This window comes from Pinus tabuliformis, chromosome 2_2 (assembly GCF_031772625.1).
Source record: "Pinus tabuliformis cultivar Carrire ecotype Pingquan chromosome 2_2, CPIR1, whole genome shotgun sequence".
In the NCBI taxonomy this organism is placed as follows: domain Eukaryota; kingdom Viridiplantae; phylum Streptophyta; class Pinopsida; order Pinales; family Pinaceae; genus Pinus; species Pinus tabuliformis.
This window is the reverse complement of record NC_142300.1, coordinates 539,439,346-539,463,491: the sequence shown is the minus strand read 5'-3', so window position 1 is coordinate 539,463,491 and position 24,146 is coordinate 539,439,346. Positions and strand designations below refer to the sequence as shown.

The window sequence follows — 24,146 nt, the reverse complement described above, 5'->3', positions numbered from 1 at the left end:
CTCTGCATGCTCCTTTGATCACTGTCCTCTTGGATCCTTCGAATGGATTCAATGCTCCATTATGATTTCTCTGAATCGTTCCTCTCCTTAGCGTATTTCTTCAAACTCTGCTTTATGCTTCCACTGCTCAACTTCCTCTGAGCTGAACTCCTCAGTGAATTCTTGCTTCGCAACTTCTCTCCAAAGCTTCACTCTATTTCCTTAATTGGATTCAATGACCCATTATGATCTCTCTGAATCATTCTGCTCTTTTGCGCGTTCCTCTGAACTCTGTTTGCAAACCTATTACAGAACCTACGAATTCACAAGTAATGCATTCGTGAAATACTTGTTCCACACGCTGACATAGTCAGGAATAAATCTCTATATATATAAATATAAACACACGATTACATTCGAGACTCTGTGTCTCGCACAGGCCTGATCCTCAACTATTCGTGGCCTCCTCCTAAGCTCTACCCATAGGCCTACATTTATACCAGAAAGGTTCATTGAACTAATCCTGGTTCGACTCCTAAATCTACTTAACTGACTCCTAAATCCTCTATCCTCTACGTCCACTTCTAATCTCCATTTAATTCCTAAGAGCTCTCCTTAGTCCCTCGAATCATGGAACTGCTTAAAGAGTCCTAATTGACTTTAGACTCTTCTGTCATTATTGCCCACTCATGTTCTCATTTATTCGAGAGCATTTACAAACATCTCACATTATCTAATTAAATCACTTAAAAGACTAAATATTACATTAACTTGAGACTTAGGAAACTAACTTCCCTAAAACACATTACCCCCCTGTGTCTACTTAATTACAATGATTTTCTCTTGGGTTGAATGCTCATGCATCGATGTATATATTGATCAATTAAATACATCGCTACTAGGAACCTCCATCATGTCAACTAGAACCAAGCAGTGAACCACATGTACATATGAATTGACATACCTCAAGAATGTTTTCAAGTTATGAATATGCAAGTGTTGTGGCTTTCTAATTTGTTAATCCTCTCAACATTCTATGACCTTGTAAAGTTACTTCACATTCAATTAGAATATATGGCCATTATCAACCAAGTTGTCCCTCCTCAATCAATCTCAAATGGTCTTTTGTGTCGTTTTGATAACAACAACTTCTAGATTGGCACTTGGCATTATGATTTCCCTAATACCTCCAAACTTTTAATCATGTTATTCAAAGCACAGCCATGGTTTTTACATCATCATTAACAACATATCTCCTTCTATGATTTAAAGGAGTTGTATCTAAATCAATAATATATTCATTGTCATTAGGAATGTAGACATATTTAAGCATGGTTCTTTGTGTTCCTATTGTTTCTTTTCATTTTGAGCTAGAGTGGAAATTTCATTGGCACCAATACTAACATTATCTTCATCTAAAATTGCTAAATATCTAAATGTCACACTTCCAACATAATTAGTTTGTTGGGTTTCATTTATTTTCGTTTTTTATGTGGCTTTACTCATTCCATTTAAATGTTTGGTACCTCTTTGTTTCTTTTCCCTTGGTTCTTGTGTATTATTGATATTAATGGTATTGATGATATCCATGATATTTTCTTCCCTAAAATATATTTCGACCAATATGCCTAAAGTGGCATAACAAAATCCAAAAAAATAAAATATAATATTAAATATGTTAAAAACAATATGACAATATTTATAATAATATATAAAAAGAAACATATTCTCCTTGCCTATTTTGATGTCTTCCATGATATATTCACTTAATTTTTAACTTTTTTAGTATGTTATAATTTCTTACTTTGAAACAATATCTTGGCATACTATTTGTTTGGTTTATGAGTGGATAAATAATTTTCATACTTTACAGAAGACATATATCTCATAATAAGTTAATTGATAATTAAATTGCATGCGGTCAAAGTCAATACAATACAGATATATTTTTTCTCTATTATTATTATTTGTCATTTGCATACTAAGAATGGTTCATTTTGTTTTATCCTGTCATAAATTTTGAATCTCCTATTGTCTTGATAATATTTTAAACATCTAGCATTAAACTTTGAACATAAATGTCATCCCTTTGTTAACAAGTAATGTTAGAAACTCAATTGCAATTTTGGAGGCTAAGGCTATAGATATTGCTCCAAAGACAAACACAAATACTTTCCTTGATGCTATTTTCTCTAGATAAAATTGTAAAATAAGTTATTATTTTCAAAATTAATAACTCTACATTTTTAAATTCAAAAATCTTATAAATACATCACCAACGCGGTTAAAAAAACAAATCTCTTATAAAGATATGTATTAAAAAAATTAAAGAACTATAAATATGTTTTAAAATAAATTTTAAAAACAAATTTGTTTAAAAAAAATAAAGTTATAAAAATATCAAAACAAAAATATTATTTAAAAAATAATGGAAATCATTAAGCCAAAATTAAAAATAAAAATCAATATTTTTTTCAACAATAACTACTAGATTTATTAGCAAAAAGAGATTCTACAAAGTTACAAAGTAGATTCTACAAAGTCATAATTTTATAAACCTTCTTAGCAATGGCTTGCTTTTAGCATAGACATCTACCCATCTCAAAAAAAACAAAATGACATGGAGGTCTAAATGTTAACTCTGAAGAAAACCTCTCCAATCTTATAGCACTTTGTTTTCATAAAAGCTTGTTAATCTACGTTCCTACTAAAGGGCACTCATCTTTCATCCAGAATTTCTTCTAGAGCTGGAACATTCAGATCAAAGGGAGTTAAGAGGGAGGAACAGGCCTAGTTTGTTGATGACTGAACCCGTTGCTAAGATGGCCAGGACATTTTTCTTTTTCTTGCAACTTTTCCAATTGTCTATTAAGAATAATGTTCTCATCCTTCTGCCTTTGTATCAAGGTTATGTTCTCTATGATGATCTCCACGGTGGTTGTTAGTTCCACCGTCAACTATTCAATGCATAGGTAGAGGGCCATGAACTATTGTTGCAACTCCAACATGTCCTCTTCACTTGTTGTGGCGAGCTTTGATTGCTTCCTACCTAGAGCCACCATGTTGAATAGTGCATGTAGCCAATGAGCATAAATTCAATGTGCCACTACCACCTTCTCTTGCAAATATTGATTGGGGGATTGTTTTTATTGCTATAGTTTCCTTTTTTGTCCCATTGACTTTGCAAGACCAACTCCACTAAAATCAAACTAGGGAAGGCAACTAGAATGGAAGCCTAGTGCCAAAACCATAACAGCATCTTTGACACCCTCTACCTCCCATAATGAAATTACAACACATTTGCACAAATGCACCGTGAACTCCTAGCAATCTCCATGAGAGAGATGATGTATCCCCCGTACTCCAAAGTCAATTTTGTAAACCCTAGCTCTCCTTTTGATTCATTTTCCAACATAGCTCTCCTTTGTTTTTGCTGATTGCAATACCATTTCTATAAATTTATTCACAATCTGAAACAATGATTTGGCCAAAGCTCTCTTCGTTTGCTGGAATCGCACTTTTCTGTCTGCGTACCATATTTATTCTAACAATTTTGTTGGCTTTCTTTTCATATATTTCTTCACAATCAATTGCCATAAGCCAAATATAAGTTATGAACGGCAAATGGATAGAATATTTGCTCTTGTAACGGTTCTTTATCAAATTATACATGAAAAAATAGACTCTTGAAATTCATTTGAACTAAAAAATAAATAAAACCAGTTTAAATCTATCTTAACTTTGGATCTATCGAGTTTAGAGGAAATTTTGGATCTAACAAACCTAGAGGAATCAGATCTCTTTGCATTTTAAGATATTTTCATCTCAAGAGATTCTTTTGGCGCTTGGTAGACCCAGAGTTAAGATGGGTCTAGGTTGGTTTACTTCCCTGCTTTAAATAGGTTATATTCCACATGAATACCATGGGTTCTCATAAACTTGGAGCTCAAAAACCATCGGTAACTTGACCAAATCAAGTTTACCTTGACTACTCAACAAAAAACTAAGAAAAAAATAATAGCTTAAAATTTTTATTTTAACATTGGGTTATTTTTATTTTATTGTGATGGAGTTAAAATATTTACATTATATTATATTAATTATTTTAATTTATTTTATTTTTGTTTTTATTTTATTTTTATGTATTTTAACTGAGTCAAAATGTTTATAGGACAAGACATTACAACATCTCTTACATACTGCACTAGAGAGCGCCTCTCAACATAAATAAAAATTATTATTAACATGTAAACAACATAACATGATTCAGACTTTCTGTTATTTATACAATAAAAGTGATGGCAAGAACATGCTTGGGTTACACTATATTCTGTTAATTTTTATCATTATCAATATTATATTATAATTAGTATAGTACACAATATATTCTGTTAATTTTTAATTTTTATCATTATCAGTATTATATTATAATATAATTAGTACAATACACTTATTTACCATCTAGACCTAGGGCTAGGTGAATATGGTTATGCCTAACTGCATTAATCCTATTTGTAGAATAGTTCTTCACTAGCAAACGAATTGTTCTCATCCTGAATGCACTCAAAACAAGAAAGAAAACGGTATCAAATATCAACTTCAAACTTCAATATAGTCGCAAGATTGTAATTTCTTAATTTTCTAATAAATAGTAAATAATACCATATTATGTATATAGTTGAGCAATCTACATCAATTATTTGTTATTCAAACCTTGAGCCTTTTGAGCAGATCAACTCAAAAGTATGCAATTGATTAACCCAGAAATGAATGATTTGGTGTTCGTAAATTATAATTTCAAACTCTGAGTGAAACCATTCTTTTGGAGAAGTTAATGTACTTGGAGCAGATCAACCCAGAGACAAGACTTTTTATTGGTACGCGTTAAGATTTATCGGCTTTTCTTTTCCTTTTACTTCTGGCCATAATCCATCATCCATGGTGTTTTTAAGTATCTACATTTTGGTCATCAGATATGGAATGGCATTCGGATCTTTATAGTGTCAACTCCAAGTATTTGCCTAGTCAAAAGTCAACTTTGGCACTCTAAGCGAATTTAATCATAAATTTGAATGGTCCAACTCTTAATATAGAATTCACATTTTGTCATCACTTAGAGAAAACATTAAGATGTTTCTGGAGATTGTTAGATACAGGAAGGTTAGTGTGTTGTACTCTGGGGACAAGACAAGTCTAAACATTCTAATTTTTTTGACCCTTTTTTGGCTAACTTTCTTCCCCTCTTTAATAATCTAGAGGATTACAATTATCAATTAAACAATGCCTAAGATCAAATACCAAAATAAGAATCAAATAGATATTCAATGAGAATGGCACCGACAGCACAACACTGCAAAACTTGATTGGTCAAAATTCAATATGGACACGGATTAAAAGGCGTAAACCATCTAGAAATTTTTTCACAAAATATACAAGAAAAATAAGACCCAAGTTACAAGGGCTCGGCTCGGAAGAATGAATATGAAAATTTGGACGTTGCTTATATTTACAAAAGAATCTTCCTGACAAATTCAGCAGAATAAATGGCAGGTCCAAAACATGAGATGCCGTTGGTATTGCAGTCCAAGATGTCCTTCCCGCTTATAACCATACAAGAATAATAGTACTGCAGCAAAGAAAAGCCACAATTATTTCTTCAGCTAGTGACAACAAATGTTCTCCTTGTACACTCATCCCTAACAAGGGTCTAATAAGTCCAAGGAGAAAAGATAGAATTCACTATCTTAACCATGTGCATTGATTCCAAGTCTGCACACGAGGAAACCCTTCCCTTTCTGTTGAACATAGAAATTTCGAAAATGATATTGCTCAGCTTCTAATTTTCTGGTCTGCCTGCACCCACAGTAAGCGATGACAACAGACCCGCAGCTTGAACAGGTAACATATCACCAAACGTAAACATGGCAGCAGCTGATTTGTCCTTTAGTCTACCAACTTGACCATCGCTTAGCATCGAACCAAGCTTGAATGTTCCCTCTCCAAACTTGCTTCCCACCTATCAAGAACCATTGAGAGTTAATGACCTCGGGTGCTCACATAGCATAAACCATCATAGAGTATTAAAAGATTACAAATCAATTTTCATTGGATAGAAACAAAAGAACCAAGTCAATGCAATTTTGGAGACAAACATTAATTAAAAGAAAAATAAAAAACTTAACAGCTGAAGAATCCATCCATTATACTATCACCTTAGAACTAATTATTACCTGGCTCATAAGTGACTTCAATAAAGGTGTTGCAACCCCAAAACTTGATGTGTCTTCAAAATCAAACTTAGATGAGAGGTTACCATTGGAATAAGCTTGCCACGAGTTCCTTGCATTTGAGTCAACTGACAATGTCTGATGCATAGTTGATGAAGCTCCATTTGCTGACAATATTGGTGCACTGCACAAGAACAGTTTGTTAAGAAAATATTACTATTGAAAATCCAGAAATACAATAACCCAGGATACCAAGCTCAGAAATAGTTGAAATAGAAGCAAATACTGTAGGTGGTCTAGACTCTAAATACTTTACCACGCCATTATTCACTTGTTTATAATATAACAAAAAATGGCTTATATCATTCACTGATCAAGGACTCGCTAAATATGGCAAAATAGAAGCCATACCTTTTCTTGTTTGAAATAATGGAACTACTTATATGAACTCTTGATCATTCTAGGACTGTCAAAAAATGTCCTATATTTTCCAAATGTCTTAGTAATTTCTGTTTATGAAGGCATTTACCTATCTATCTAAAATATGATAATAATAGCAACATAAATCCATCTATCGGTGTAGCTGGCATTTACAGTTTAAATTGGCAGCATTATGTGGTAAGCGTGTTGGCCTTAATCTAATATCACGATGTTGAATCAATTGAATCCCCTCAAATCACATATTTAAGGTGCTGCAGGAGAGATTAAAGAGCACAAATTCTTGGATGGGAACTAGTTGGAGCAACCAAAGGTGGGAGCAAAAGGAGATAGACATGGGGCAAAACTAGGGTACACAATATAGCTTCAAGCATGGCATGAAGCAATGTTGATCAAATCCTATTGACAAGACTAGATAACTTCCTTCTGCCTAATAGTACTGTTCACCAAATTAAATTATATAAAAATAAATAAATAAATAAAATTTAAAAAATAAAATAAAATAAAAAAATGGGAACAGTTGGCTAGGGCATGCCCACAACCCTCCGTACACTGGACCACAAAAGTCCAAAAAAAAAGCTGATTAGAAGTGATAACTTGTTTTTCAAACATCGATTAGTTCTTTACAATTCCCTGCACTATAGGTGTTATCAACTCACTCCATACAAGATATCATGGCATATGGATTTCACACTACATGCTGACCATACACATACCTGCCGAGGGAGTTGCTGCGAGGAGTACTCATAATACATTCACCATCCTCAACCCACCCACGTATGTCATCAACGACATTCCATTCATCCTAGTGATGGTTTGCTTGCGCTGGAGTCTCCTGCTTTGAATTACCTGTTCACAGTCTAAATGCATAATTTCGGCCTCATTACTTGATGTCTAATGTACTATTATAGGGTGCCCCTTTCATTGTTTTCCTTCACCTTTGGCCCTCAGTCGTGTGTTTTGACCTTGCTAGACCTTTTTTTATCCTCGTATGGGGCACCTTCTAGGTCATTGGATGGGTCTTGGGCTTAGTGCTTTTGATTCAGTCTAGTGCTGGAATATAAAGCTTACTTGGTGTAATAAAGTCCCATTTAAATAAGTGACTAGTAAAATAATATTTAACTAAAAAAGTTAATTGTAACAGTAGCATAACTACTTAGTCATTAACATAAAAGGGGATCAAACTCATTGTATCAAATGACCTCACTATAATAAAAGCAGATAGTTTACTTAAGTCCATTTCCAATCATGTTTTCAAGCTTTCTTGTTGATTTAGAAAAATAACATTTAATCAGTTGGAAGTGCCTCATTTTGGATCCGCAGAGTCCCCAGTTACATTTTGGTATGCTTTTCAAGGGAAATACATGGTCAAACCTTTCTTTACCTTGACTCAAATGGTGTGAGTCACAAGTTTTTTGTATTCTACTACCCCTTCTGTCCATGGCCCACATATTAGAGAGTGTGATTCTGTCAACATACTTGCAATACAACTCTCAAATTCATTATTACTTGGTAAAAATCCACAGCTCAGTTCTAACGAAAATACTATTTGATCCAATGATTAGGGAAATGCCTAGGAAATCCCTTAGGTCATTCCAAATTCTCTTTTCTTAATCTCTTCCATGTCAAAATATACCAAATTAACACCAAGCTAGACCTCTTTCCTCCTCTCATGCTCTTAAGACTGAGATCTATGGTCACATCCTGTTGGAAAATCAATGTACTTGCAGATTAGAATTGATTTTCCTAACTTGATAATTACTTGTGATATTGGTTGGCCTTTTATTACTTTATTATTTGTTCTTCATCAAGCAATTATCAAACATAAAATCTGCACCTTGTTGCAGCACATACGCGGGGAATTCATTACATTGCATCAGTTTCAAAGGATTCTTTGCTGAGGAACTGACTAACAGATCATAAAAACTACCAAGAGAAAAGACTATGATATCCAACCTACATACATATATCCGACAAAATTGAGATAACAGAAGGACAAATTTGTAGAAAGATCCCATTAGAGAAGAAAGAAGACAATTTCCTCTGCAGGCTTGTTCAAGTCAAATTTCAGGTTGCTAGAGACTGCACTTGAAGCAAAGCTAGCAGCGTCCTGGTTCCCTGTGGCTTGGCCATTTAGCTTTAGATCATCTAGTTGTCTTCGAATAGCATCCAGCTCATCATCCTGGTGAGAGAGTTTGCTTTTGAGAGTCAGTTCTTCGGAATGAAAATGAGAAAATTGGCCTGTTGATGAATTTGCCATTTTAAATCCAAATTTTCCACCTGCAGGGCCTCCAGATGCTTGTTGCATGCATTACAAGCTTCAGAACTTCTAGAGGTGGTAGAGCTGCTAAGACTGTTAGACATGGTTGATGAAACAGTGGAGGGGGGAGTGTCCGGGAGACAGTAGATGCTAATCTCGAGTTGAATATGCAGAGGATTGTTGAGAAATCTAGGGCAACTAGATTAGGTGATATCTCTTACTTTGTTAACTACTTGTGATGTATTTTTACTTAACTTGATTAACTTCTTACACTTGATTATTATTAGTGTTCTTTATCATCAAACAACTACCAAACAATAAAATCAATGAGACAATCGGTCACAAGATGTAGGCGATCAACCAGGGCCAAAACCTCTCCAACTGAGAGGAAAACCCACAAGAATTCTTCTCTTCTTATAGAACTTCAATTGACGAATTCCAAGACCTATGACCCTTGATCAAGACCCTCCAAGACCAAGTCAAACCTTGCTTCCAGCAACTTCTACAATTTCGACTTACCCAACAGATTCTTCTGAAACTTCACCCTGCCCAACAAATTCTTTTGCAACTTCCACCTGCCCAACAAACTCTTCTGCACCTTCGACCTGCCCAACAAATTCTTTTGCAACTTCGACCTACCCAGCAAGTTCTTCTGCAACTTCGACTTGCCCAGCAAATGTGGGAACCCTAACATGAGAGAGAGAGAGGCCCAAAAACTTCAATCTAGTTCTTCTCCTTCTTTTTCGTTCTTTTCTAGCTTCTATCTTGAGAAGATCGAACTTGCTTGAGTGAGTCACCAAAAGAGATCGAGTTCCTTCTTATTTATAGGCTTGTGAGGGGTACGAATTTCTATCTTTAGGCTAACTTGTCCCTTCATGTAGGCCAACTTGATCTTTACACCATGACGAGGTCTTTGAGGGTCTTTTGACTCGAATAATTTCTTTTTACAAGCACTAAATAGGTGCTTGACCTAAAAATAAATTTCTCTTGAGCATGAAACCCATGCCTCAAGAACAACAATAATAAATTTATTTATCGTTTCATTAAATACATAAAATCATGATTACATATGTCATTATGAAGACAGAACCTAGTTACATATTTCAACAAGGATGTCATAGGGGATTCATGAGACTCCAACGAACATTATGGGCATCAACGTATGAAGGTGCAATGCCAAAGGGTAAGTGAATAATTAAGACAACTTCATCATTCAAGATTAGGGAGGTCGAACACTGAGAGGCAAGATTGATGAAGGGGATGCAGGAGGGGGATGCAGGAGGGGCCTGAAATTAAGTAGCAGAAACCTTTTTCTACCACACAGTGGGGAGTAAAGGAACCAATAGCCCAAAACGACGCAAATGACTGTAGGAGGTTTCAAAGCAGCCCAAATTGACAAAGGGTAACCAAAGCAGAGCAATTCACCACAATAGGAAGAATGGGGCAGAAAAATAAATAAATAAACAAAAAAAAAAACTGAGCACAGGCGCTGAAGACAAACTTGAAAGAGATGCCCAATACAATCGAAATCTAAGTTGTGAAAATTGCCCCGGGATTTAGCACTACTGAAGTTATTCTTAGGATGGGTCCACAAGAGCGAATTCCTCCACATGACCAGGTTGCAGGGGTGGGGAAGCCCGGTCCTCGTCCCACTGATACTGAGGAAGATATCAATCACAAGGGCTTATTATAGACCCTGTTGGTGCCCAAACTTGCAAACACCAAGAAGATATCAAAGGGGAAGAGCCTATAATTCAAATGGAGGCAAGAGGGAGACGAAGTTGTGAGGGGGCTCGAACCAAGCCTGAAATTTAACATTGGAATGGCAGCCCTCACATGCGATGCCAATCAAATCACCATTAAAACACAACATGCTCCAACGCGTCGAATTCATCACTTTGCAAGGTGGTGGAGCAGTACAAGGCAAGCTCTTTTGTATGAGGCGAAGTGGGGCGTGGGGAGTTAATATAGCTTCCCATGCATGGGCTAGTTGTGCAAAGTGTGCCACAAATATGGCCAACTTGGCCCATAAAACTTTCATTCCTATGATTGCTTTGATCCTTAGTGTGTTAGCAAGGGGGCGACGTGGGGATAAGTTCATGGAGTGGAGAACTGACATTGGAGAGTTATGGAATAATATCCCAATCATTGAGACCATTGATTTCCCTTTGACCCACTTATAGAAGGCATGCTAGATTGGCTTGATGGTCTGCCTCTGTATTTTGGCTTCTGAGGATATGGAAAAGGGACTTTGAGGGTAGGAGGTCCAATGCATGGTTTATTCTTTTGAGGAGTTTGAGGAGATTCTCCTTTGGATAGGAACCATTGATCAGGTGTTGTATAGTAATCATAAAGTCTCCCAAGATTATTAGCTTCGAAATTCCCATGTCATGAACTAGAGTTAGAACTAATAAAAGACCATACATTTCTGCTTGATTATTGGTTTTCCCAACCAATCCCCAAGAGTATTTGGCAACAAATTTTCCTTCGGGATTATATATAATTCCTCCCCCTCTTGCCACCCCTGCATTACTCTTATAAGCTCCATCAAAAGAGAGCTTCCATGTCTTTTCCATTGGGCATGATCTACGAGCAAAGGTATGGAAATTATGCAAGGGGCCAGGAAGAGAGTCCATTCAAATTTGCTCATTGTGGTCTAAGGACCAAGGGTGGAAAGAGAGGGACTGATGAGTTCTAGACAAAAGGAAAGAGCTTTCAAAGTAGTGACTCTCGGAGGGATGGAAGTATTTTTTAATATAGCGCTATTCCTAGACACAACCAATTCTGCCAACAAAGAGTTAGGGAGGGAAACTCAGAGTTTTTTCATATTAGATTTACTTGTGAAGGATCCAGTATAGTGCTTGTGCCAAGAAAAAAAGAAAGCCAAGAGGTCAGTTGGCCACCCTATTTGAGGAGACAATGGGTCCAAGGCAGTGTTCCAAACTAGCTTGGAGTAAGGGCATGACAGAAAGATGTGAGTAATCGACTCTTCTTGTTGCTCGCATAAGGGACAACGAGAAGGGCCTTGTATACCCCTTTTCCTGAGGTTTTAAGAAGTCAGATTTTTTTATGACAGATGAGCCAACAAAATGTGTTCACTTTAGGTATGGCATTGGATTGCCATAGGTTTTTGCAGAGAGAGGTCTTTGGGGGGACTTGTGAAGAGAATAGAAGTTCCTTGTATCCATCCTTTACTATGTAGACAAAAGATTTACATCCAAGCTTGTCTTCGGCATGTTGGCTCTAAGTAGTGCACCCCATTAACTTTCCTTTCAAAAATTTCCGCAAGGGGGTGAAGATTGCAAGGGAGGTCATCCAGGTTCCGTCTGATCCAGCGGCTAGAGCATCCCATCTGGAAATGTGAGCAAGCTTATTCTTCTCGGAATCGCACATGAAGTTTTCCAAGGGACGGTGTGTGTGTGTGTTAATATTAGTCTCATTAATATATGATATGTTTTAACAAAAATGGTAAATAATTGTATTAAAAATTTGTTGTGGTCGCATCGTACAATATGGCAATACAAACATTAAAAGGACTTTTGGAAGCCTTACTTATAGAAAATGTCCAAAATTCAAAATGATTCCTTAAAGACTAAATTGATCTATCTATTTCAAAAGCATAACAAAGAGGCATATAGGGTAGATCTTGTGGAATTGGCCTACAATCAAAACAAATTTGCACTATATAATTAACTTTTGGGATATTTTTGACCCCCCATAATCAAGGATTCTAGGGTTACATGATGACCAAAGAAAATATTTGACTTAGCTTCTATTTCTCTCTGATGCTGCCTTGATTTCCTTCCCCTTGTGAAAGGAAGGATGAGATCCTTTCCTAAGGGTGTCAAGAAAAGATAGTAATTCAAAAATCTTAGATGGATGTGCTTGCTGCTCTAAGAGTTTAGGAGGGACTTGTTCCCCTGCATCCTCCTCTTCTGTCTCAATGTCCTTCGCTTCCTTTGATGGATCCAAAGGAGTTTCCTTACTTATTTCTATTGGAGCCCCTTTTTTACTCCCAAAGTATTTCTTGCATTGGATCCACTTTTGTTCCCTTTGTAGCATCTTGGATGCTAGTACTTTATCTTTAGGCTCCGCTGGTATTATTGTTGGGTTTTTGTCTACATTATCCTTTACCTAGTTCCTTTGTAGCTTCAAGTATCTCAAATCTATTGTTGTTCACAATGGATGGGTTTTTCTCAGTGTTTCGAAAATCGATTTTTATTCTTATATATTATTTTGCCAATTTTTACCGATTTTATCTTGATTTTTACGATTTTTTTCCCACTTCCATTCTACTAGAGAAGCCTTTATTTCTCAAGGACAAGCCTACAAGTCCCCCTTCTTTGATGCATGTGGTTGTCAAACATCTTAGACTGGTTATGCACTAAATGTATCTTCTTCATCTCATTCTCATGAGTGGCTCATTGATTCTGGAGCTTCTTATCACATGGCCAAAAACAAAGCCATGTTTTCTTCTTTAAATGATTGTAACACCAAAAATATATATGTTAGTGATGATAGACCTCTTATTGTTGTAGGGACTGGAACTATTCATCTAGACAATGGTCAATTTAATGATGTATTATGTGTTCCTACCTTATCTTGCAACCTTCTATCTGTATATCAGATAACTCATTCAGGTGAAGGTAAAATTGTTGAATTTTCACCTCATGATGTTGTAATTAAGGACCTAAGAGATCCTAGATAGATTTTAGCTACTGGAATTGCCGATGATTCTACAAGGTTGTATAAGTTTAACAACTTTGGGTCATCAACTCTTCCCTCGGTATTTGTTGCTCATAATGATGAAGTGAGCAAACTTTGGCATGAGAGATTTGGTTACTTAAACTATCGCTCCCTTCAAAATCTATGTAAAGAAAATATGGTGACAAGTCTTCCTATGGTATCTTGCAGAGATGGTGTTTGTTCCGGATGTGTACTCGGAAAACATCATCAGGGTAGTTTTGAAAAACATGCCTCTTGGCACGCCTCAGCCCCTTTACAACTTGTGCATAGAGATTTATGTGGTCCACTTCCAATTGTTTCGTTTTCTGGCTACAAGTATTTCTTAACTTTCATTGATGATTTCTCTAGACGCACTTGGGTGTACTTCTTAAAACTCAAGAGTGAACTCTTTAACATGTTCTTGGCCTTTAAGGCCTTTGTTGAGAAACAATCTGGACATCAAATTCTTAAGCTAAGATCTGATAATGGCAGAGAATATGTTAACATCAAATTCATCAACTTTTGCACTGAGCATGGAATTCAATTGCAACATATTGTTCCATATACTCCACAGCAAAATGGTGTAACTGAAAGGAAGAATCGCACCTTAAAAGAAATGGCTAATTGTATGTTTCAATCTAAAGGACTTAATCTTAAATTTTCGTCAAAAACAATTAACTGTGCAAATTACATAGTAAATCGCACTCCTACTAAGGTTTTAAAGAATATCACTCCAAAAGAAGCATGGAGCTCAATTAAACCAGATGTAAGTCACTTTCGTGTTTTTGGAAGTAAAGCATGGGCCCATATTCCAAATGAGAAACATAAAGCCTTAGAACCTAAGAGTGAAAAATGTATTTTTGTTGGATATTCTGAAGATGTCAAAGGATATAGACTTCTTCAACCTAAATCCAAAAACGTTATCATTAGAAGAGATGTAAAGTTTGTTGAAAATATATCGGCCTACGAGCCTAGTTCGGCGGATGTGCCACCTCTCTCTATCCCTTCTACTTCTGAAAATATTTCTTCTTCAAATGATGACAGCGAAGATGACAATCCTCCCCCACCTTCTTGAGATCCTCCTTCAGCTCCTCAACTTCCAAAATGGGTCTGTGCTACTCGGGATGCAACAAGTGCTCTTGCAGGTGATCCTACAAATCATCATCATACACGTTCTCAGTTCGATAGAGCCTCTTCTTTACTGGCTCAAGCTTCAGTGAATTATGATCCTGACACCTTTGCAGAAGCTTCAGGCCATCCAGATTGGGACGCAACTATGAATGAAGAATATCGTTCATTATTGGCAAATGATACATGGGATCTTGTTCCTCTTCCAAAGGGACGAAAACTTGTTAGATGCAAATGGGTTTACAGAACCAAGTTTGGACCAGATGGAAAAGTTGATAAACATAAAGATCGTCTTGTTGCTAAGGGTTTTTCACAAGTTAAAGGCATTGACTATACTAAAACCTTCTCCCCTGCTGCCAAAATGAACTCTATCCGCCTTGTTCTTTCCCTTTCTGCCTCTATTAAATGGGAAGTCCATCAGATGGATGTTAAATTTGCCTTCTTGCATGGGGACTTGCATGAAGAAATCTATATGGAACAACCTCCTGGTCTTATTCAAACAAACTCCAGCCTTGTATGTCGGCTTAAGAAATCCCTTTATGGTCTCAAGCAAGCCCCTCGGGCTTGGTATGCCAAAATGGATAGCTTTCTTTTAGATATTGGCTTTTCTAGGTGTCATTCTGACTATACTGTCTACACCAAGAAGTGGGTAAGTCTCTTATTATTCTTGTTCTTTATGTTGATGATCTTATCCTTATTGGTAGTGATCCCAACCTTATAAACCATGTGAATTCTAACCTTAAAAAGTAGTTTCAAATGACAGACTTAGGACACTTACATTATTTCCTTGGTCTTCAAGTCTTGCAATCAAAAGAAAGTATTTCCCTTTCCCAGTCCAAGTATGCCTGTGATCTTTTACGCCACTTTCACATGGAAGACTATAAGCTAGCCCCTTCTCCCTTTCAGTCTGGAGCCAAACTTTCAGTCACTTGTACTTCCCCTGAAGTTGATGCTACCTTATACCATCAGCTTGTTGGAAAAAATTTGTATCTGACCCATACCCGTCCTGACCTTTCCTTTGTTGTTGGCCTTATTGCTCAGTTTATGCAAAACCCACATGAAATTCATTGGAAAGCAGCTAAAAGAATACTTCGTTATGTTCGAGGTACAGTTCAGTTTGGAATTCATTACAGTGCAAAAGCATCTCCTCTATTGGTTGGTTTCACTAATTCTGATTGGGCTGGTGACCCTGTAGATTGGAAGTCTACTGCAGGTTATGTCTTCACTCTTGGTTCTGAACCTATTACATGGGCTTGCAGGAAACAAAGTGCCATTTCTCTTTCTTTCAGCAGAAGCAGAGTATCATGGCGCCGTAGAAGCTAGTAAGGAAGCCCTGTGGCTTCGTCAGATCCTGTCAGAGTTTGGTTGTCAGTAGCATCGAACTACACTTTGGTGTGATAATCAAAGTACCATTCAACTATGCAAAGATCCAGTCCAACATCAGCGCAGCAAACACATTGAACTACACACACAATTCATCAGAAAGCTCATTCATGACCATGTTCTCGAAGTGCAATATTGTTCAACTGATGATCAAGTTGCAGACATCTTTACAAAGGCTCTCACAGAGGCGAAGTTTACTAAAATTCGATTTATAGTTGGAGTTCAGGAAGTTGTCGCTAAGGGGGGATAGGCTCTAATGCCTCCTTCCTTCTCATATTGTGTCATCTTTGTACATCCTTCAATCCTATCCCAAGTTGTTCTTAAGGAGGGATGTTAATATATTCCGACACATAGGAGATAGTTAAGTATAACTTCGTCTAGTATATAGTTAGGTAAGGTGTGTTTCTTTACTATGTACTTTTTGTAACTTACAATCCAACAGTCACGATATGTTCTAGACATGAAGTGATCTGACGGTTCATTCTCTCCTCGGTATTAGCGACACTTGATCTGTGGCTTAACACCCGATTGGTCCATGATCTCTATTTAAAGAGCATGGAGAGTCATTTGTAAGGTCACTGTTCATGAGAAAAGCTTATGTAAATTTTATTTCTTTTACAGTAATAAATTGCCTGAAGTAGCCGTGTTGGCTCAGGCCATGGACTGTTTCCCTCTTTGAGGGTTTTAACCACATCAAAAACACTGGTGTACTGATCTGTGATCTGTTTGTGAGCGGTGTTCTTGGTGTTCTATCTAAGGAACTTACTCTGTAAATTCCTACATAAACTGAATATCTCTGGTTAATTTTTGAAAGGATGATAGAATACTTTTTGTAAAATCTATCTTTCATGAAAAATTGTATACAAAGTAGAATGAAATAGTTTATTAACAATGCTATATGTAAGGCTCAAAATGTTCTTTTGAATGCCTACAGCATCTGCTATATTGTAATTTTGTTTGTATAAATTAAATCACAGAATTTTTTCTTTCGAAAAATAAAATTAAAATATTGCATTATTGTTTATTTGACATATTTTTATATAAATTAATATATTTACAATTTACAGAAGTTACAGGAGATATTACTATATTAGTACAACTTACATAATAACTAGCTTGATTATCCTCTATACAGGAAATTGGTTGGATCTCCTATTTATGTAGGGAATACCAGGGCAGATAAATGTCATGCAGTTCATACCACCAGTCAGTTTATAGTTGAACCTTGGCAATCTCATTGAAAAGTTAGTAAGCATGTGTTGAGATCCCTGAAAGGGGCAATTCATTATGGCATGCAGCAGGATGGCCGATGGCAGCATTTGCAGTCAGTTCAACACACCCAGATTTTTTGGCAATTTCTTCAGTTAAATCTGAAGTTGACTGATCAGATGCTACAGCCCACTATTGTTTAATGTGAAAATCATAGTTACACTAGACTCTAAGAATCGAATGTTCTACGATTGATCTAAGCACATTGCTATCTAGTATCAGTTCTATTTCGCGAAGCTTGTTCTCCGGATTATCATTGTAGTTTCCTAAAAATTAGGGTTTCCTATTTCTTAGAAAAGCAATTTTCAGACCATTTATGAATTAGAATTAATCCTCATTTCTGTCATTTCCTAATTTTAGGAATTTCTATTTTTGGACTACATATTTTCAGCCAGTTCTATTTAGAGACTAAAGTTGATTGATCTACTAGTGATTAACCATCAGTGAGTTGATTGCATTAAATAATGAAATGGGTGGCTTTAATTGGTCAACATATTATCTCCATCAATGTGCCTCACGCACAAGAGCAGCTTATCTCTAGATTGAAAATCGGATCTACTCTAGTGTGCTTGACACATGACAGTGAAACTTCAATGAGACCAACTTAGAATATCCAGTGTGTCAATTTAGGAGCCAAGCTAGTTTTTTATCATCTTCATTATCTGTTGGTTTATCTTCTTCGACTATTTGTTTGCTTGAGATGAGCACAGGGCCACTTGACTAGATATCACTCAACCAAGTTGAGAATCTACCTTCTATGGGTGTTCCTCCTTAGTCTTGTATCATTGTAATAATTATTCTGAGGTGAATGGGAAGAAAGTCACTTGCCGTTAGAGAATTTATGGTTGCTGGTTTGTGATTGCAGAATTCTTATTTCTCAGATCTAGTGTCTGTCACTTGCCAGACTGATCTTAGGTTCGGATATGCAGCATCAACAACCCTGATCTATACTCTCATGCCTCTAGTTTGAAATTCAGGAGTTTAATTTCCATTTCTTAATGTTTAAAGTTTCAGCTGTAGAGTAGAACCTCTGACTGCAAATCAGTCATCATGAATTAAAAAAGTCAACACTAATCTCATCACCACTCCTCATTCATGAGCATATATCAAATTTCTTATTGTACTTTTATGGAACCTTTGAGCAATTGAAAGGAAAGAGGCATGTTTGGAATGGAGACATAGTACTTGGGGAGCTAATTTGAGCACTCATTGTAACATTTATTAGTGAATTCCTATATGTTGAGAGTTATGCCCTTGTATCCAGCAGTATTTAACCTGCATCTGTAGGAAAATTTCTATCCCTTCAGAGTGGGTAACCTGCATTTAAAGTACATGTAGAAGGAGAAAGGAACCACTGCATTCCAAAGAACACAGAACTGAATCAAAGTTCCATCTTAATGCTGGCTTATTTATACATCGCCACATAGTTCTGTAGCTCACTAGAGAATATTTCTAGATAGTGTGGAATTTGCATGGCCCCTAAACTTGTGGGATTTCAAAACACAGATAAAGAGAGAATTTTTTTCTCCAACTCATTTGCAAACAAAATATCTGACAACAAAAGGACTGAAAAGGAACAACAGTTTGGAACAAGATCATGCTTCAAAAAATTCTACCATATTTCTACATAGAATTAACCCCTTGCATCAATTTGGTATAACATTTATTTTCCATTCCTCATACTTGCATGGTTCATTTCGGTCCATTTTCGTGTGCTTATTGTGTTGGAAAGATGACCATGTTAATCATGCAGTATTTATTGTTTGTACCATATATTTCATGTTTTATCGTATATTTGTGTTATCATGATGAGTCATTGTCATGTTGACATGCATCATGGACATGAACTCAATCATAGTGGGTATCCATCTTGGACACATGGACACCTACCCAACAGAATATTTGGTAGCTACCTATACAGCCATACTTGCTTCCACTACAATAGGAAAAGTGCCAGTTATTAATTTTTGCATCAGTGCCTTGACTTGCAACATTAAGCATAATGAGAATTTCAGGAAGGTTAAGATGTCATGCCTTGAGTGCACGAAACCTATTCTTTCATATCAATCTTACATTTATCGATATTAGCAATTTATTGCCAAGGGTCCAAAATTTAAATTATCGGCAATATCAGGGAAAATATCAGAAATTATCGGGAAACTCTAAAAAAAATACATTAATAATCATTTTTTCAAATTCTTTTAAAGTGACATCAACATCAAACAAACACATTGTCATACAAATATGAAAATAAAACTACAATATAAAATGTACAAGATTTCAAGCAGTACAATCATTGATAGTAGATACTGAATATAATATTTGTCCTTAGTCATAAGTTTTGACAAGATAATACAAAATCACATTAAAACCAAAATAAATGTATCTCATGAGATGATCATCATGAGGCATCTAGATACTATAATCGTAATCCGATAATAATAATAATAATAATGCACTAAGGCCAATGATTAGGTTTCCCTCGCCCTTGAGAAGATTGTGGTTGCCATGCAATTCCTTAGTTCCTCCCTCTAATCTCTCTTTCTAGCAGTATCAAGGATTGAGTTTTTTGCAATAAGGACACTGTTTCATATTCCTTGTGGATAAGGAGCTTAGAAGCATAAAAAATAGTCAACATGTGCTTGTGACCATATGATGGGGTGTCAAGTTACATGAGAATCACCAATCTAGCCTTTCCTATGTTGGTAGATTATTGCGCAGGTTTAGTTGTCTTATAGTGACAGTCTGATCTTATGGCATTGAACTATAAAGAAGGGTCTCCATTTCGGTGACTAAAAATCAACAATATAGCTTCCCCTAATTATGCAGGATTGTCTAGTGTCCACTATAAGAATACACTTAGAGATCGCACAAATGTGCATAAAATATTGATCACTACAACCAAATTGTCTCTTTTTTGTTGTGATTCAGGTGAGAGCACTAACACATTCCCACATCTCTCTCCAACAAACCACCACAATCATGACTAGACTTTCCTTTTCAAACAATAGTTATCAAAAACGGACCGGTCATTGATCAGTAGACCCCCTGGACCGAGAATTGGTTAGAACCAGACAGAAACCGATAAAAAAACCAGACCAAAAAGCCGATCAACCAAAAACACATAAAATATTCAAAATTTAAAGAAAAACATCTATATCCATGTGCATCCATATGAATCCAAACCATTTATACACAAATAAGCAAAAGTTCTCATTTATATAGCATGTAAGAGTGCACATAACCAAAATAGCACCAAGTGCAATCCATCTCTAAACCGAAAATTGTTAGGTCCCTATACTACTAGTGTAGCCCCTTATTGTTATTAGTGCAACCCCCTTATTGTATTGTTGTGCCCATGTAGTCCCCATATTGTTATTATTGTGCCCCATAGAAACCCACTATTGTTATTGTTGTGCCCTTACATTATTATTGTTATGTCGGCTTAATTATATTGTGACCCCTTAGACTCCTATATATAAAAAGGAGGTTTTGTCATTTGTATCATCCAAGAATTGTTCATTTGTATAATGTAAAAGAGGTTGCCCCCTCGAAGAGGCTTATTTTGAAGTCGTTGATCTATCTCTTCTTCTATTTTGTGAATTGGTTTCATAGCATTTCGTATCAGAGCTTTGGATTCAAGGGTTTCGCTACTTCAAACAGGTCATCGTGGAATTTTCGCTATAACTTTTTTTCTACGAAGCTTCGGAAGCTGAAATTAAAACCCATTTGGGCCGAAATCTTGGTGAACCTTGTGTACGAATTTCAAATCTTATCTCACTATATTTTTAGAGATATGATCAGAGGAAGATAGGGATTTTGCAGGCTCCTAAATTCCATCTCAAACAGGTGACCTTGGGAAAATTGTCATAATTTTCTCTCTGAACATCAGATTCAAATTTCATAAAAAGTGACAAAAAGAGGACAGATTGCAGTTTGTTGAGTATTGTTTCAGAGCCAAAGGTCAAAAAAGTGGCACATGGCACGTCGTACAAGTTCGCTCTACTGAACCAGTGTATAATCAGGTCATCTTGGCAGATTGGGAATAACTCTTTCTTGGAAAATCCAATCTCGATCAGACTTGTGGCATTGGAAAGAAGACTCAGAAGGCTACCACAAGACGCAATTTCAAACCTTGGAGATTTGAAATTTCAGAGATAGATTAGATTCAATATCAAGCTCCTACAAATCAAAAAAAAATGTGTAGTCTTTTTAAAAATTTGCATAAGTTTTGTTTTAAAAATTAGTTTGAAGTGATTCAAAGGAAATAGTGGAGCATAATTATCATTAATTGATGCCCCAAAGAAAGAAAATGGAAACAACTAGTAAGCAACCCGAAATCTCTACTATGACTCATGAAGAAGAGGAAGAAATGCAACATGATATATCAAAATTATGAGACCGAGTGCAACAAATTTCACTCTCACAAAAAGTAACAAAAGCTAAGATGTATGGTTTGAATAATGGCATTAATGAAGCAAAATGAAACATTGAAGATTTGAAGAAAGACATAAAAGGTTTGAAGGGAGGTTTGGCAAAGTTGCTACAAGAAATGTTTCCTAATAGTGAAAAGGAAGTAGAGGAAACTTATGATGAGAACAAAATAAATGTTAATCATAATTTCATAGACTCTAATGTTGGACTGAAGACCCACCATATTCCAAAGATCGATATGGGGAAGTTTGATGGCAAAGATCCTATAACATGGATACTACAAATGGAGCAATATTTTGATCTCCATTATCTGCAAAACACACAAAAGGTACGTATTGCATCTTTATATTTAGAACCGAATCAGTTTGTATTGTATAAAGGGCTTTGTTCTCGTAAACCACTTGTCACCTGGTCAATTTTCACGGAGGAAATGATAGCACATTTGAGGATACAAAGAGCAACACCTTCTTTAGCCAATTGATAAATCTCAAACAAAAAGGTTCAATCGCAGAGCACATTGAGAACTTCCTAAATTTGAATATAAGGGTAAATGATATTCCAGAGAAGCATAGGATTGAAGTCTTCATAGGGACTTTAAAAGATAACATCAAACATAAGATTCGTCTTTGGGAACCTAATTCATTGAAGAAGACATACAGGTTTACAAAAAAAATTGAAAGCAAAATTATGGAAACAAGGAAGCCTACCACTCATAACTATAAAGATGGAAGTGTTGTTGCTCCTAGCCTTCCCCCACCTACAAGGTTGACACCACAACAATTGGAAGACAAAATAGCAAAAGGGCTTTATTAAAATTGTGATAGAAAATACACTAAAGGTCATAAGTGTGCTAAGAAAAAATTAATTTACATAGATGGGGAAGAGGAGAAAGAAAAGGAACAAGAAATGTTAAAAGAAGAGGATATACACCAAAAACCAATCCCAGAGAAAGAAGAAATGAATCTGACCATATCTTGTAATGCATTGACAGGAATTACCACTCCTCAAACTCTAAAGATAGAACATATCAAGAAGAAAAAGGTAATAGTGTTGATTGATTCAGGTAGTACCCATAATTTATTCATCGTAAAATAGCCAAGGAATTGAATTGCTTCCTGTTAAAATTGGCAACTAGGGCCAAACACCATGTGGGTCATCTTATTTATGGCAGCTGATATTTTTCTTGGATTCCTCTCTCTAAGAGGTGTAGGATTGGTCTAAAGATCATCCGATTCCGACATGTATTTATGGAGATATGAATTTATTTTTGTTATTTGACAATTTGTCAAGGTCAGCCAAAAAGCAAATAACCCCAGCTCCACCTCAACGTTGCAATATAAATAGAGGTGACCTCTAGTCATTTGTCACACACATCTCTTATGATCTCTCTCCACTCGTTTGGGATTTTATGGAAAGAGAGGTCTAGAGGGAGAGCCCTAGTAGCAGTCCTAAAGGAAGATGCCCTAACTGTTGTTCTAAAGGATATCAAGGCACAGTCATGAAGAAGCCCTAAACGCAGCAAGACAAGGTGCCCTAGCCGCAGTGAGGGAAGAGTTCTAGACGCAAATTGAAGGAGATCAAGCCACAATCATGGAGGAGACTTATACGCAGTGCAAATTAATGAAGCCTAGCCGCAATCATGAAGCCCTAGCCGCAATCATGAAGCCCTAGACGCAGTTAATGAAGCCTAGTCGCAATCATGAAGCCCTAGCCACAGTCATGTCTTGTGAGGAGGTCTAGCCGCAGTTAAAAAGGAGACCTGTAGCTATCAAGAGTAACACCGATACGCAGTATGAAGAAGCCCTTAATCTGTTGTCCAAAGGTGGCCCTAATCCGCTGACTAAAGGAGGCCTTAACTACAGTTAAGAAAGGCCTAATATGCAGTCAAGGGAGACATCTAATCCGCAGCCAAGGAGAGACCCTAACGCAGCTAATTGAAGCCTGTTGACAATGTGAAGAAGACTAGATGAATAGCATGGAAATCTTTGTATGTTGTAGATGACAGCATGGCAAATAAGGCAACCTTAAGGCTTGAATTAAAGGGTTGTTATCAAGGCTGGAAGTTACAATCATAAGGAGAAGCATTGCATTGGAGAAGTCTACCTTCAAGTCAGCATAGGGAAGAATAGTTTATGTGTTTGGGTGTTGCTATGTTGATTTATGGTATGTTTTATGCTTATAGTGCAGTTTACTTCAATTTCGTTTTATTAGCCACTTATTAGCAATCACATTAACATATAGTAAAATGCAAATAGAACATTAATAGATCGACAGAAAACAAGCCAAGACAAGAGACACCAGAT

The 24,146-nt window shown here is 36.3% G+C and overlaps 1 protein-coding gene across 1 annotated transcript in view; it reads right to left on the bottom strand.

The window, feature by feature from the left end:
* Positions 1-5,455: 5,455 nt before the first annotated feature.
* Positions 5,456-24,146, bottom strand: part of LOC149193734 (Vps51/Vps67 family (components of vesicular transport) protein) — a 35,982-nt gene continuing 17,291 nt past the window's right edge. Inside the window, 2 exon segments of the mRNA XM_089404886.1 lie at positions 5,456-5,995; positions 6,210-6,390. Of these exon segments, the coding sequence (XP_089261012.1) occupies positions 5,816-5,995; positions 6,210-6,390 (361 nt within the window). The 3' untranslated portion in view covers positions 5,456-5,815.